The sequence below is a fragment of the Gymnoscopelus braueri genome, assembly GCF_963280865.1.
Source record: "Gymnoscopelus braueri genome assembly, chromosome: 16".
Lineage (NCBI taxonomy): Eukaryota > Metazoa > Chordata > Actinopteri > Myctophiformes > Myctophidae > Gymnoscopelus > Gymnoscopelus braueri.
Window position 1 is genome coordinate 16,674,072 of NC_137616.1, and position 13,784 is coordinate 16,687,855.

Consider the following 13,784-nt stretch of genomic DNA (forward strand, 5'->3'; position numbering starts at 1 on the left):
CTTTCTTTCTTTCTTTCTTTCTTTCATCCAGCCTATGTCTGTTTGGTTATGTATATATTTGGCTAATTGTTCGTTCCGTATTGGTATATTTTTCTTTCAGAGTTAAAAAGGCCTAATATTGAACAGTTAAAATGAGTGTAAAGTTTTAACATGGTTGTTTGTGTGTGTGTGTGTGTGTGTAGTTTCAGTCCTACCTGTGTGACTGAGGGTTATGATGACTACCGCTGCACCGCCTGTCCTGAGGGATATGAGGGAAAATACTGCGAGAGGTACCTCTCTCACACACACACACACACACACACACACACACACACACACACACACACACACACACACACACACACACACACACACACACACACACACACACACTGTTGGGTGGAAACCTTGTATGTCCAAAAAAGCAAAAAAGTTCAAATATGGAGATATGAGGTTTCTGCGACAATATGCAACTTTGTTATCGTTTTTTGGGGATGTTTATTTTTCAAAGCTTCCAGCTCATCAATATTTTGTAGAGTTTGATGCCATGTTTTTTAGACTGAGATCAAAAGTCTTGTCCTTATCAAACAGTAACGAGCCTTTGAACATCCTGTTCATGGGACCTTCAAAGGCCCGTTGATCACATACTTGTGGATCATCATCCCCATCAGATAATATTTGGTGTCAGGGACATGTTTCACCAATATTCCCAATTTGTTTTCACATTCAAGATTTTTTGAAAATAGCAGATATACAAGCTCACAACGTGACGCATTGCGACATGTGAGCTCGTAGATCGGCTATTTTAAAATAGCTGATGAATAAAATAGGGTTAAATTGGTTACAACTGATATTGAGGCTACATTAACCAATTTAGCTGGGGACTCACTGGAACCCCCTCAAGGACCCCTGGGGGTCCCCAGACCCCACTTTGAGTCACTTGTAGGGGTGGTACAATCATTTGTACCGTAGTACAGTACAAATAACCACAGCTCGTCTACACTCATCCATTTGACAGCATGTCAGTTGTTAAAAAAAGAAAAAGCTCAACATCCAAACATGATGATGATGATGATGATGATGATGCCAATTAAGCTATCTTAACGGCCTTTCCCGTGTCCTTCTCCAGGTGTGCCACCGGTTACCACGGTAATCCGCGGATGCCCGGCGGTCGCTGCGAGGAGTGTAAGTGTTCCCCATGGGGGGCGTTGCACGGACCGTGTGACCCCGTGACGGGCCAATGCCGTTGCAGGGCGGGGACGTCCGGGAGGTCATGTGACCAGTGCATGGAGATGCATGTGTGTGGACCCGCCGGCATTACCTGTAAGACTAACTTCATGATGCCTTCACCTTGAACTTAAAACCCTGTGCTTTGTTGTCCCTCAGGGCTCTATGCTAGTGACTCTTCTGTTGTCACTCTACACTGAATATCTTCGCTGAAAATAGCAGATCTACAAGCTCACAATGCGTTGTGAGCTTGTAGATCTGCTATTTTCTGCTAACTTTTTCCCCAGAATACGGATGCTGGGACTGGGGTTAAGTGGTCAATCTTCTTCGCTTTTCCCTGCTCTCTCTCTCTCTCTCTCTCTCTCTCTCTCTCTCTCTCTCTCTCTCTCTCTCTCTCTCTATGTCCCACTCTCATTGCCCAGTGATAGAAAGTAATTAAGTACATTTACTCAAGTACAGTACTTCAGTACGATTTTAGTTTATTTATTTTACTTTACTTTAGTTTTTCCATTTTTCAGTACTTTATAATTCTACTTCACTACATCTCAGAGTCAAATATTGTCCTTTTTACGCCACTACAATTATTTGACTGCTTTAATTACAAGTTAAGCAGCTAAATATTTGGTATACTTATACTTTGGTTTTGTAAATAAGTATATCTTGAGGGCAATAGTTTTTCCCCCCACTGCCCGACCCCTCTCTCTCTCTCTCTCTCTCTCTCTCTCTCTCTCTCTCTCTCTCTCTCTCTCTCTCTCTCTCTCTCTCTCTCTCTCTCTCTGTCTAATGTTGACGATGGTGCAGTATGTTTTGTTTTTGCTCATTTTGACACTGAACTGTTAATGAGCAGTCAAAGCTCTCTCTCTCACTCTGGTTGCCATGGGAGACGGGAGGACGGTGGCAGAAGTCATACTTGAGTCATTTAGAGAATCATTTCAACATCATTTAGATCTAATTTAAACTAGATATGACCATGATGGCAGGACCAATTCATTGCTATTAGCATGGCTAGAGGTAAGTGCAGTGCAAGCACGCACGTGTATGCGTACGTACGTACGTGCGCGCACGCGTGTGTGTGTGCGTGTGCGTGTCTGTGTGTCTGTGCGCGCTTGTGTGGAGAATAGAGGAGAACAGAGAAGAGACTCTGTGAGACATCAGAGCGACCTGAGTATTGCTCTCATCAGAGAAGAGGAAGGAAATTGCTCACTCAGGTCTTCCATGTTGTTCACACTAACGGAGCGGCGCTGATGAAGCACAGTGCTTCTTAAACACGAATGCTTTCAATTGTTTGCAATGGGAGCCCTGCGTTTTTTTTGGAAACACCTGCTGGTGTGCAAGAAGAATATACAAAACTACAAATGGAACCACAGGTCCATTTGGTTCCATTTGTACCCTCTTGGAGTAAGGGTCCATTTTGTGCCTAACATTTATACTGAAAGAGGTGTCAGAGGGCGAGGCTTGTTTAGAGAGCTAACTACAGTACAGTAAAGCAGGGCCGGTAACATACACATTTCTGAAGTCATACACGACAGACAAAACTTTCACCAACACAGACTCAGCCGTTACATTTTAGGAGCAATCCATAACTTTTTGTGTGAATAAAACACTATTATTTTAATCTGTATGGTAGAGTATGTTTAGTACAACATCATCAACAGAACTGTGGTGGTCGGAGGTGGTCCCCTTGCTCTTCTATTAAGAAATGTTGATCACAGTTGGGTATAGGACGCCTGCTGGTTGACAAGCGATATTGCATGAAGCCCAAAGTGTGATATCTCCCCCTGACCCCTGCCAAAACAACTAAGGAACATCAGGACCGGTGACGAGCATGGGTTAGGATCCATGCACGCGTGCGTGCGTGTCTTCATGCATGTGTACGTGTGTGTTTTTATGCACGTGTGTGCGTTGCGGTGTGAAGCACGAAGCCTCTCGTTGGGCAGCTGTGCTAAAGGCGTGTGTAATGGGGTGAGTCGTTGCTTATCGTTGGGCCATTACTTTGGTTCTCTCACAGTGCTTAAACACCACAGGTTTTTTACCCCATTATGCCTCCTGCACAGTAGAATCCATAGTGTTGATTTAAATCAGAGAGTGTACAAATGGCGGTTACATATCGTCTGATAGTGTGTGTGTCGGTGTGGACAGAAACTTTGTTGGTTGACAGCGGCAACGGAGCCTTAAAGGCTCATTGCACCATGTTCTTTACACACGCCCTTGGCATGTAATGTGTGTGTGTTTGTGTGTGTGTGTGTGCATACGTGCGTGCATGTATTATTTAGCAAGTGTGCGTGTGTGTGTGTGCCGTGTGTGTGTGTTGTAGCTTGTCAGAGATTGATAAAGTGGAAACAGCCTTTATATTATTTAATTTATGTTTGATTTCCCATGTCAGATATTTTAATTTCTGCAATAAATCAGCCTTAGGGTAGAGACGAATTCACACGCACGCACGCACGCACACACACACACGCACACACACACACACACACACACACACACATCTATGCACCATGGAAGAACGCGTATTCATGTTTCCGTGCATTCGTGCATGAATGGTTTTACATGCCAATTGGTGTGTGTTGATGAGTGAGTGACTGAGTGAGTGAATGCGTCTGTCCGTCCGTCCGTGTGTGTGTGTGTGTGTGTGTGTGTGTGTGTGTGTGTGTGTGTGTGTGTGTGTGTGTGTGTGTGTGTGTGTGTGTGTGTGTGTGTGTGTGTGTGTGTGTGTGTGTGTGTGTGTGTGTGTGTGTGTTGAATTTCATGCATGAACAGTTCTGTCTTTCAGAGGCTGGGCTTGTTTAAACACGAATGGTACACACACAAGTGCCCACACGCATTAACATGTATACACACACACACACACACACACACACACACACACACACACACACACACACACACACACACACACACACACACACAAGCATCAATATATACACAGGGCCGCTTACACACAAACATACCACATACAGGACACTCCTATACTGTATACTCAGGCACACATACACACACATACACACACACACACATAGGTCTATGTATATGTACTGTATCTGCATTTCCATTTCAAAAGTATGTGCACACACACACACACACACACACACACACACACACACACACACACACACACACACACACACACACACACACACACACACACACACACACACACACACAGCTGAGCCTAGGAGACAGCTTCTTAAATCTCTATTGGATTTAATTGGTTTAATTGCATACTCATTGGTGCCTGCTGTGTGTGTGTGTGTGTGTGTGTGTGTGTGTGTGTGTGTGTGTGTGTGTGTGTGTGTGTGTGTGTGTGTGTGTGCGTGGGTGCGTGCGTGCGTGCGTGCGTGCGTGCGTGCGTGTGTGTGTGTAGCCTGTGATGACGACTGCGCTGGCCTGCTGATCCGCGACATGGACGACCTGTACCGCACCATCACGGGCGTGACTCTGACCACGCCCCTTCCACCTCCTTATAAGGTCTTGTATCGCTTTGAGAACATGACCGAGGAACTCAAGGTACGCAAGTCCACTTCCTGTGTTTGTCTGTGTACAGTAACAGTTGCACATTGACGCTGTCGGGTGGAAACCTTGTATGTCTGAAACTGTTACTTTTCAGGAAAAAATAAATAAAAACCTGTGTTCTGATGGATCCAATGTAGTTGGCATATTAGCATATTCATGAGGGGTTGTTCCTGCAGGCGTGGCATGTTGGCATAATTAATAGTTTATTTTTTATTTTTATTATTAACATTTTTAACCACTTACACTTTCACAAAAAAAAGGAAATCAAAAATAGCCGATCGGCTATTGTTGCTATTTTTACTCGACTCTATTGTACGACGAAGTAGGGCATTGACTTTATGAAAAAACATAAAAAGTAGAAGTATGGAGATACAAGGTTTCTGGCAGACAGCGAAAACTTGTTATAAGTACAGATGACATAACTAGATGCATAATCATCATAAGCAATGTGATGGCAGTACTTCATGTTCATGCCTGAATGAATCAGCCTTCAAAGTTTAAATTCCAAACATATTCCATTTAGGCCTGTCACAATTATTACATAGTCGCCGGATCGCAATTATTTGAGCTAATTCCAATTATTTTGCATAATCGTTTGGCGGTTTTGGTGGTTTCCATTCATCTGTAGAGAAACAGCTGGATGAAATGAGTAGAAATGTCATATTTCCATCATTTCCGCATTGTTGTTCACGCTGTTTTAACCACTTTCAATGTGGCATCCCTAATTTGGGCACTTAAGGCCGCATTTAAAAGTATATGGCTTGTTTTGGCCAAAGTACATTATTTATTTTGATTATTGGTTGTGCTTCTTTCTTTTTTTTATTATTATTATCTACAAGCTCACAACTGCTATTTTTGCTATTTCTTGAACATGGGGCTTAAATGAGTAGTTCACACAACATTTTCTATCAATTACACACCCTATGAAGCCTTGAATTAATGCCGATCTTCTTCTTTTTTTGGCGCATTTCCTAAGCCAATAATTTATATTTAAATCGTGGATTTCTTTTGCAAATCTTTGAATATATGCAGTATATATTTTTTAAAGCGAACATTTGTAACTCAAATCTTAATTTGCTTCTGGGGATTCTACAAATGTCTTCTAAATCGTAACAGTTTTTGGAAAACTAGCTTGCTATAATATCAGCAGTGCTCTTTTCATGTCAAGGACCCCCAAAATGATATGTATTTGGTCGTGGACCCCATCTAAAACTATTTTGTTCCAGGGACCCCCCACCCCTCAGAAGCAAAGATTTTAGTTAAAAGTGTTTGCTTTAAAAAATATGTATTATAGATTTGCAAAAATGTTCACGATCTTTCAAAGATAGCAGATCTACAAACTCGTAGCTTGTAGATGTGCTATTTTTTGAACAGCCCAAAGAAGAAAAAAAAATGACATAGATGCGTTCCCGGTCTTAAAAATGGTTAATTGCTTTACTGAGTTGTTGTGCTTTGTTTCCACAGCACATGCTGTCGCCCCAGAAAGCTCCAGAGAGACTGCTGCAGCTGGCTGACTCCAACCTGGGCTCTCTGGTCACTGAGATGGACCAGCTACACAGCAGGGTGGGTGACATCTCTCTCTTTCTGTCTTTCTCTCTCTCTCTCTCTCTCTCTCTCTCTCTCTCTCTCTCTCTCTCTCTCTCTCTCTCTCTCTCTCTCTCTCTCTCTCTCTGACAATGCTTTGTTGATTTTTAGTTTTCAATTTGAGTTGTTATAATTAGTTTTTTTTAAAGATGGTTTGCTAGTTTAATTAAAACATTTTATTAGTTTTCCTTGAGTTTTTATTAGTTTTAGCGTTAGTTTTCATATTGGGTGTTTGCCAGGGGTGAGATTCATAAAGGTTAGGTGTGTTTTAATAAAAACTCAACAAAACATCATACTTTAAATTATTATTCATGGTTAAAACTGGCATAGCTAAAAATATTTGCAAGATAGGTTTCACATCCACCCAAAATACTAAGCTCATGTTTGAAATGAATTGACAGAGACTAAAACATATAGTTCAAGTTAGTTATCCGTTTCTGTAAAGCCTGGTTTTTATTCATTTCAGTTAACTAAAATATGTTTTCACAGTTTTTGTCATATTGTTATTTTTAGTCATAATAACCATGGTGACGTGGACATGGACATGGCGGCCAATCATTCCCAACCTGTGGGCCACCAGGGTATTGCAATTGGGGCCCCCAAATAATTGGCAAAACACTCAGATTTGAATGATGATAATACTAATATTAAAAAGTGATAACCAATAAATAAGAACTACGTATGGTTCCATTGATCCAAGGTGGAACACAATCGATTGATTGATCATTCAAATGAACATGCTCTGAAAATGCACACGGACCACCCATCTGACCACCTTAACCACGGCAGCCGATGGGCTAAGATTAAGATAAGGTTAACATTAACAAGTGGGCCCTGATCCAGATTAAGGTTGAGGACCACTGAGCTGAACCGTTCCAGGATGCTTTCAGTGCAGATGAAGGACAACAAGGAGAGATTTTCTTTCTCCCACACAATGTTTACACAGAGAGAAATAACACTCAAACTCACAATGTCATGTGCCCTTTGTATTTTTTATGTCTTTGCCTTGATATCTGCTGACAGCCATCCCGCCATCCTCGCACCCATCACGCACACACGCACACACACACACACACACACACACACACACACACACACACACACACACACACACACACACACACACACACACACACACACACACACACACACACACACACACACACACACACACACACAAAAGCTAAGATGATGGTCTTGTCAAATGTTGACAAGACCTCTGGCCTTGTCTTCTGTGCGAGTGTGCGCGTCCGTGTGTGTGTGCGTGCGTCGGTTGTATCGACCGCGTAAGGTCGTGTTGATCTGTCAAACATTCCTCTGTCTATCACGTTGTTTGTTTTTGTCTGTTTTTCCGGCTGTGTTTTTTTTTGTATGTGCGTGTATGTGTGTGTGTGTGTGTGTGTGTGTGTGTGTGTGTGCTCCAAAGTGCGGACAAGACTGACAGTAGCGACTGGGGGATCAATAGTACACACACTCAATACTGTCGATCGATCACGCCGCTGTTGTCATCTTCAGCTCAGGCATGTCCTCCTTCAAGCCTGGGAAGTCAACAATCTGTTCACTTATTCAACACTAGTTTACTTATTTATGGAACACCTTTGGTCCGTTACTGACTGCTGTCAGAGGTGTGTGTGTGTGTGTGTGTGTGTGTGTGTGTGTGTGTGTGTGTGTGTGTGTGTGTGTGTGTGTGTGTGTGTGTGTGTGTGTGTGTGTGTGTGTGTGCAGGCCACTAAGGTGTCTGCTGATGGTGAACAAGTAGTGTCTTTTTAGTTTTTTCTTTGTCTGCTTGCGTTTGAGTATACGTGCATCTCAAGTTCACAGTGGGCAAGGGACCAGTTGAGATACTTTACGAGCTACTAATGTGTGTGTGTGTGTGTGTGTGTGTGTGTGTGTGTGTGGGGGTGTGTGTGTGTGTGTGTGTGTGTGTGTGTGTGTGTGTGTGTGTGTGTGTGTGTGTGTGTGTGTGTGTGTGTGTGTGTGTGTGTGTGTGTGCGCGTGTGCACGTGCACGTGTGCGTGTGCTTGTGTGCGTGTGTGTGTGTGTGTGTGTGTGTGCAGGCCACTAAGGTGTCTGCTGATGGTGAACAAGTAGTGGACGATGCTGACCGGATCCACAATCGAGCTGAAGACCTGGAGAACTTCATCAGGGACACACTGCTGGGAGCCAGAGGTACTGTACAGCTGAGAGTGTACAAATGGAAACCAAATGGGCCCGTAATGGACATTTGGTTCCTTCTGCACGCTCTCAGAGTTATGATTCTTCATAGTGTAGATTGGCGTCCCAGAGATTGAAAATGATATTAAATGGGGGGCATGTAGGGTGACCACCCCGTCCCGCATATCAGACAGTCTACATTTCACAAAAGGAAATGCATGTGTTTAATTCAGTCTGACGGATAAAACATATCCCCACCGGCCGTAAAAAATATGACCAGAGGGGGCATATCAAAAGCATAGGCATGTATCCCCTCCATGACCCCCAACAATTGAACCCTGTTAAACACTGTAGCATACCTCTTGCAGAAATGAAGTTCGGCAAGGTCCTAACACACGCATTGCCTACCAGACTTCCTTTAGGTAGTGGTATCTCTCTGAATTACACAGCAGTGTCACCAATGCGAACATTGTGTGAGGAGCTCAAGTGACAAGCTTCTCACTTCGATACGTTAAACTATGTATTTGCCACAATTTCTCTGCAAGACGATGTAGTTCAGCTTCTGAAGCAGAAAGAGATGTAACTTGACACTATTCTGTGTTTAGGCTTTCATTCAGACGGGTCCTTGTAAGGCCCAACCAAGTTCGCAATATGTAGCCGTTGGTCCTCCATTTTCTACATATCGAGTGGTTCTTGGTTCTATTAGTTCATTATAGTTCGCTCCGATAAGTAGCAATGGCTGTGCATCCTTAATAATTGGTAGCGGTAGATCCCTCAGGTGCTGATATTTCCTTTGCAGTTCTCGAATTGGATAGGTGTAACTGGCGAATTGAAATTCTTTAGCCGTGAAGGCTCTCATCTCGTAGGCATTTTGGTGTTGTGACGCTGGGGCCACAGAGAATGTCACGAATGATCCGCCAAAGGTAACGGGGGGTGAAAATGGTAGAGCAAGAGGTAGATTTTTAACTTCTCCTTGGAGATCTAGATGCTGAGCAGCACTATGTAAAAGGAGAGTACACTGTGAACCGTCGGCCAGGAGTGCATAAGTCTGAAGACTTTTGTTACCGTTCCGAAGGATAACTTCTACGATCTTGACTAACACCTGCTTTATTGTAGGACAATCCGCAATATTGTGGATTGTGTATATGTAATTACATATAAGCGGGTGTTCTTCCTGTGATATAGATTCTTCGTCATATGAAGAGGCAGGGTCCTCCTTCGTAACAATTTCTGAGCTGCTGGTGGGGGGTGTATCCCCAGTGGAAGATGCCGACACATCGGGTGTCGATTCGGACGTTTCAGGGTGATCAGAGGATGGTTTGACGTTGATTTCATGAAGGATATCGAGGTGATGTCCTTTACAAATTCTACACTTGGCTCTAAGTGTACAACACGTTACCTGGTGGCCGCGGGCGCATTTCCAGCACCTAGTAGTCATTTTGATCCAATCCCTCTTTTCCTCTGTTGACAGAGACTTAAGGTTAGGGCATTGGTTCATGGGATGATCCTGATCGCAATAAGGGCAGTGATGGTGATAGCGTTTCCTGGATTCCTCTGATGACCCTCTTCTGGACCTCATAGGTTGTACTCTGCCATGGAGAATAGCATTTGTCTTTGGAGGTTTATAATTGGAGCATTCCTTGCGTGGACCTTGTCTAGTTCTCGAAGTAACGTCTGTCTCACCGTAGTTGCGCGCAATCTCGGCTTCCTCCCTCACAAAGTCTAGTAGTTGTTCAAACCCAGCAGTTGCTAATTCATGACACTCGTATTCGTGTGCATAACGGTCCCATTTATATATGAGACTGCGTGGTAGTTTCAGGACGAATGTCTCTAAGGCATTGGGACGATCCAGGACTTGCTGGGCTGCGACATAGTTCATGTCATTCCAACAAGTATTCAAGAACAACGCATAATCACTTAAGGCTTGGTGATCACGTGATCTTAATGGTGCCCAATTCTTAGCCTTTTTGCTCACTGTGTGTGTTGCTTTAGAGATCATGGTTATTAGTTCATAGTCATAGTTACTATCCCCTAGTAGCTGGTTGAGTTTTGCTTGGTGCGATACTCGACTTAAAGGGGCTGTTGGATGACGAGGTCTATCTTGATGCATATTGGTTCGGTCATCTACCTGATCTGGAAAGCGGGGGTCAACTCCTTCAGGCTCTGGGGTAGAAGTCTCATGTTCCCGGCTCCTTTGGTTTAGAGCAGAGATGGTAAAACTATCTTCTTGTATATCCGATGTATTAACGGTATCCCCAGCCGCCTTGCCTCTACACGGCAACGTCTGTTGGATAGGTCGGGTGGAACTTGCCGTTGGCTTAAGGCTCCAAAGCATGCATCTCATACCTTCTTGAATCCCTTGCATCTCTTGCCTAAGTCCGTCCAGATCTCTCTGTGTGCATCTCATCTCATCTCGGTGATGATTGAAACAGAGGTCATCAATGTCATCCTCTTCATCGGAGTGCCGCCATGCAGCCATATCCCTTTTCTTGGAGATGATGCCAAGCTCTATAGGGTCTGCCTTCCGTAGTCGGCTGGACGATTCAAAATCAAATCAAATAAAAAGATCTGTGATTCGGGAAATCCAGATACTGAGGAAATAGATAATAAATAATATATGAGGATCTCCCGATCTGGCCTAAGAACAATTGGCTTCCTCAAATATTCCTTTGAACCAAAATCCTGTTTCTTTCAAATCTGCAATTGATCTGCAATTGGTGGCACCCATAGTCAACCTTACATAGTCCTGTTGTGCACCTCAATAACTACACCTCAGCACGCCATTGGCTAATTGGCAATGATGTCACTAATATACTCCTTTTAGTCCCATATAAGGAAAATTGGTGCTCTGATCCAGGTGTCAAACTCACCGTTCCAGAATATGGAGTTTAAAACTTTTTTTTTTGCATAGAGAACTTGCAGAATCTGAAAAAAAATCTTCTTTTGAAGTATGCTGGCAGCTTAACTCAGCGATGGGGGTTCATACAGGCTTGCAGGTTAAAGGAGCAGACTTCCATAAGGTTCATGGTTTGATCCCTCGGACCGGTGAGAAAAATCGAGTTAATGCCCACCGTTGAAGTACCCTTGGGCAAGGCACTTAAACCCTGCTCCGGTTCCGGTGTGTGTGTGTGTGTGTGTGTGTGTGTGTGTGTGTGTGTGTGTGTGTGTGTGTGTGTGTGTGTGTGTGTGTGTGTGTGTGTGTGTGTGTGTGTGTGTGTGTGTGTGTGTGTGTGTCTGTCTGGTACAAAACATTTCCGGGACGAAATGTATATAGGGCTGAAGTGGTTAGTGTGTTTTGCGATAATAATCAAAGTCTAAAAGGTAACAAGTAACTTGAGTTTTCAAAGAATTGTAGTGGAGTAAAAGTACAATATTTGCTTCTGAGATGTAGTGGAGTAGAAGTGAAAGTACTGAAAACTGGAAATACTCCAGTAAAATATAAATACCTCAAAATTGTACTGAAGTACAGTACTTGAGTAAATGTACTTTGTTACTTCACACTACTGCAGAGGACACAATTGGAGGTAAATCCTCTCACAGTGGCACAGCACCGGCTGCTCTAAAACGTTGTCAGGCACACAGTCAAATCCGGAGGGTTCATTTTATTCCGAGAATGAGTTGAAACAAACTCTCCGGATTTTTACACCGTACAGCAAAAAGGGGGTTAGCTAACGACAAGGTTACTAGAGGACGTGCGGGCTCGCAAAGTGAATGTCGCGCGTTCAAATCCCTAGATCGCGGGGCGAGGGACCCGCGCTGACGGCACTGAATGAGCGACACTCTATAAACCCCTCTCCTTCAGTAAAAAGCACCGTGGTGGCGCCCTTGACCGAGGTGCTTAACCAATTAAGACCGGGAACGCATCTGTGTCATTTTTTTATTTCTTTGGCTGTTCAAAAATAGCAGATCTACAAGCTCATAGCATGGCAATGAGCTTGTAGATTTTTGAACATTTTTGAAAATTTGGGAAAATCTTTGAATGTATCTATTTTTTTAAGCGAACGTTTTTAACTCACATTTTTGCTTCTGGGGGGGTCCCTGGAACATTATTTTGAGATGGGGTCTGCGGCCAAATACATATAATTTTGGGGGTCCTTGATATGAAAAAGTTTGAGAAGCACTGATATTATAGGTAACATACGTTTTTTCGTTACATTTTGCAGAATCCCCCAGAAGCAAAGATTTGAGTCACAAATGTTTGTTTTAAAGAATATATATATTCAAAGATTTGCACATATTTTCACGATCTTTCAAAAATAGCAGATCTACAAGCTCATAGCGTGGCACTCGGTGCCGCGCTATGAGCTTGTATATCTGCTATTTTTGAATAGCCCAAAGAAATCTTAAAATGACACAGATGTGTTCCCGGTCTTAATGGGTTAACTCCCATGGTGCACCTTCCGGAATGTGTGTGACCTTCCATTCCCCTATTCTCTGCCCCTGTACTCCCACACACCACTGCTGTAATTAAACAATGTGTCCTTATATTCCATGTGGCCGTTTGAATGAATGAGGTGACCCGAGGTGTGGCATTGTTATTGGCTGTGTCAGCCTTGTGTCATTATCACCAGGGTTGGATTTGCCGGGGAAGGAGGGGGTCCATAGCCTGGTAAACCCCCCTCCCTCCGGAAATCTCATTTGCATTTGGTTTCAGGAAGGAGGGTCTGGGATTGCTCACAGAGTAAAGCTGCCCGAACTGCTGCGCATTCGAACCAATCAGCGGCTGCTAGGGGCGGGATCATCCAATCACCTGCCTAGTAGCTTGAAAAAATGAAACTCCGTCTGTCATCGATTCTGCGACCGGAGTCTCAAATGCAAGTACGCTGTGAAACAAAATGTGTGTCGCAAGCTTCTTTCATTTGACGGAGTGAGGTTAGGGGGTCCATGCCTCTCCTGTTTGTTTTTTTTAAAGATATTTTTGGGGCTTTTTCTGCCTTTTTTTATTGATAGTATACAGTAGACTGGGGAGAGAGCGATGGGGAGTGACATGCAGCAAAGTTCTGCGATTCGGGATTCGAACCCGCGATACACATTAGCAGCCTAGGTGCCCGGACCGCTACGCCAGCTGTCCGGGCCCATGCCTCGGCTTTTGATATCCCCCCTCTTCTGGTCATTCGTTGTAATCGCCAGTGGGGACAGGTGTTTCCTTTCGAGGAATGTAGACTTGATATGTTTGATATTTTCTTTTCTTTATAATATAACGATTAAACAATTTAATTAACAAAAACATAATATAATAAGGGGAATTGTGAGCTTTTAGAAGTGCTTGTTATGAATGGTTTGTGTGACCCAAGCGCACAGCAAAGAGGAGAGGTTTTTATTCA

The 13,784-nt window shown here is 43.5% G+C and overlaps 1 protein-coding gene across 7 annotated transcripts in view; it reads left to right on the top strand.

The window, feature by feature from the left end:
- The window catches only part of lama2 (laminin, alpha 2), a 316,273-nt gene that overhangs the window by 228,600 nt on the left and 73,889 nt on the right, over positions 1-13,784 (top strand). For 6 of the 7 annotated variants that reach the window (XM_080453619.1, XM_080453620.1, XM_080453623.1 and 3 more), the window contains 5 exons: positions 183-269; positions 1,109-1,302; positions 4,574-4,716; positions 6,187-6,285; positions 8,364-8,475. In XM_080453619.1, the coding sequence (XP_080309745.1) occupies positions 183-269; positions 1,109-1,302; positions 4,574-4,716; positions 6,187-6,285; positions 8,364-8,475 (635 nt within the window). The remainder of the gene's footprint in view (positions 1-182; positions 270-1,108; positions 1,303-4,573; positions 4,717-6,186; positions 6,286-8,363; positions 8,476-13,784) is intronic. The other variant, XM_080453624.1, reaches the window with a different exon arrangement.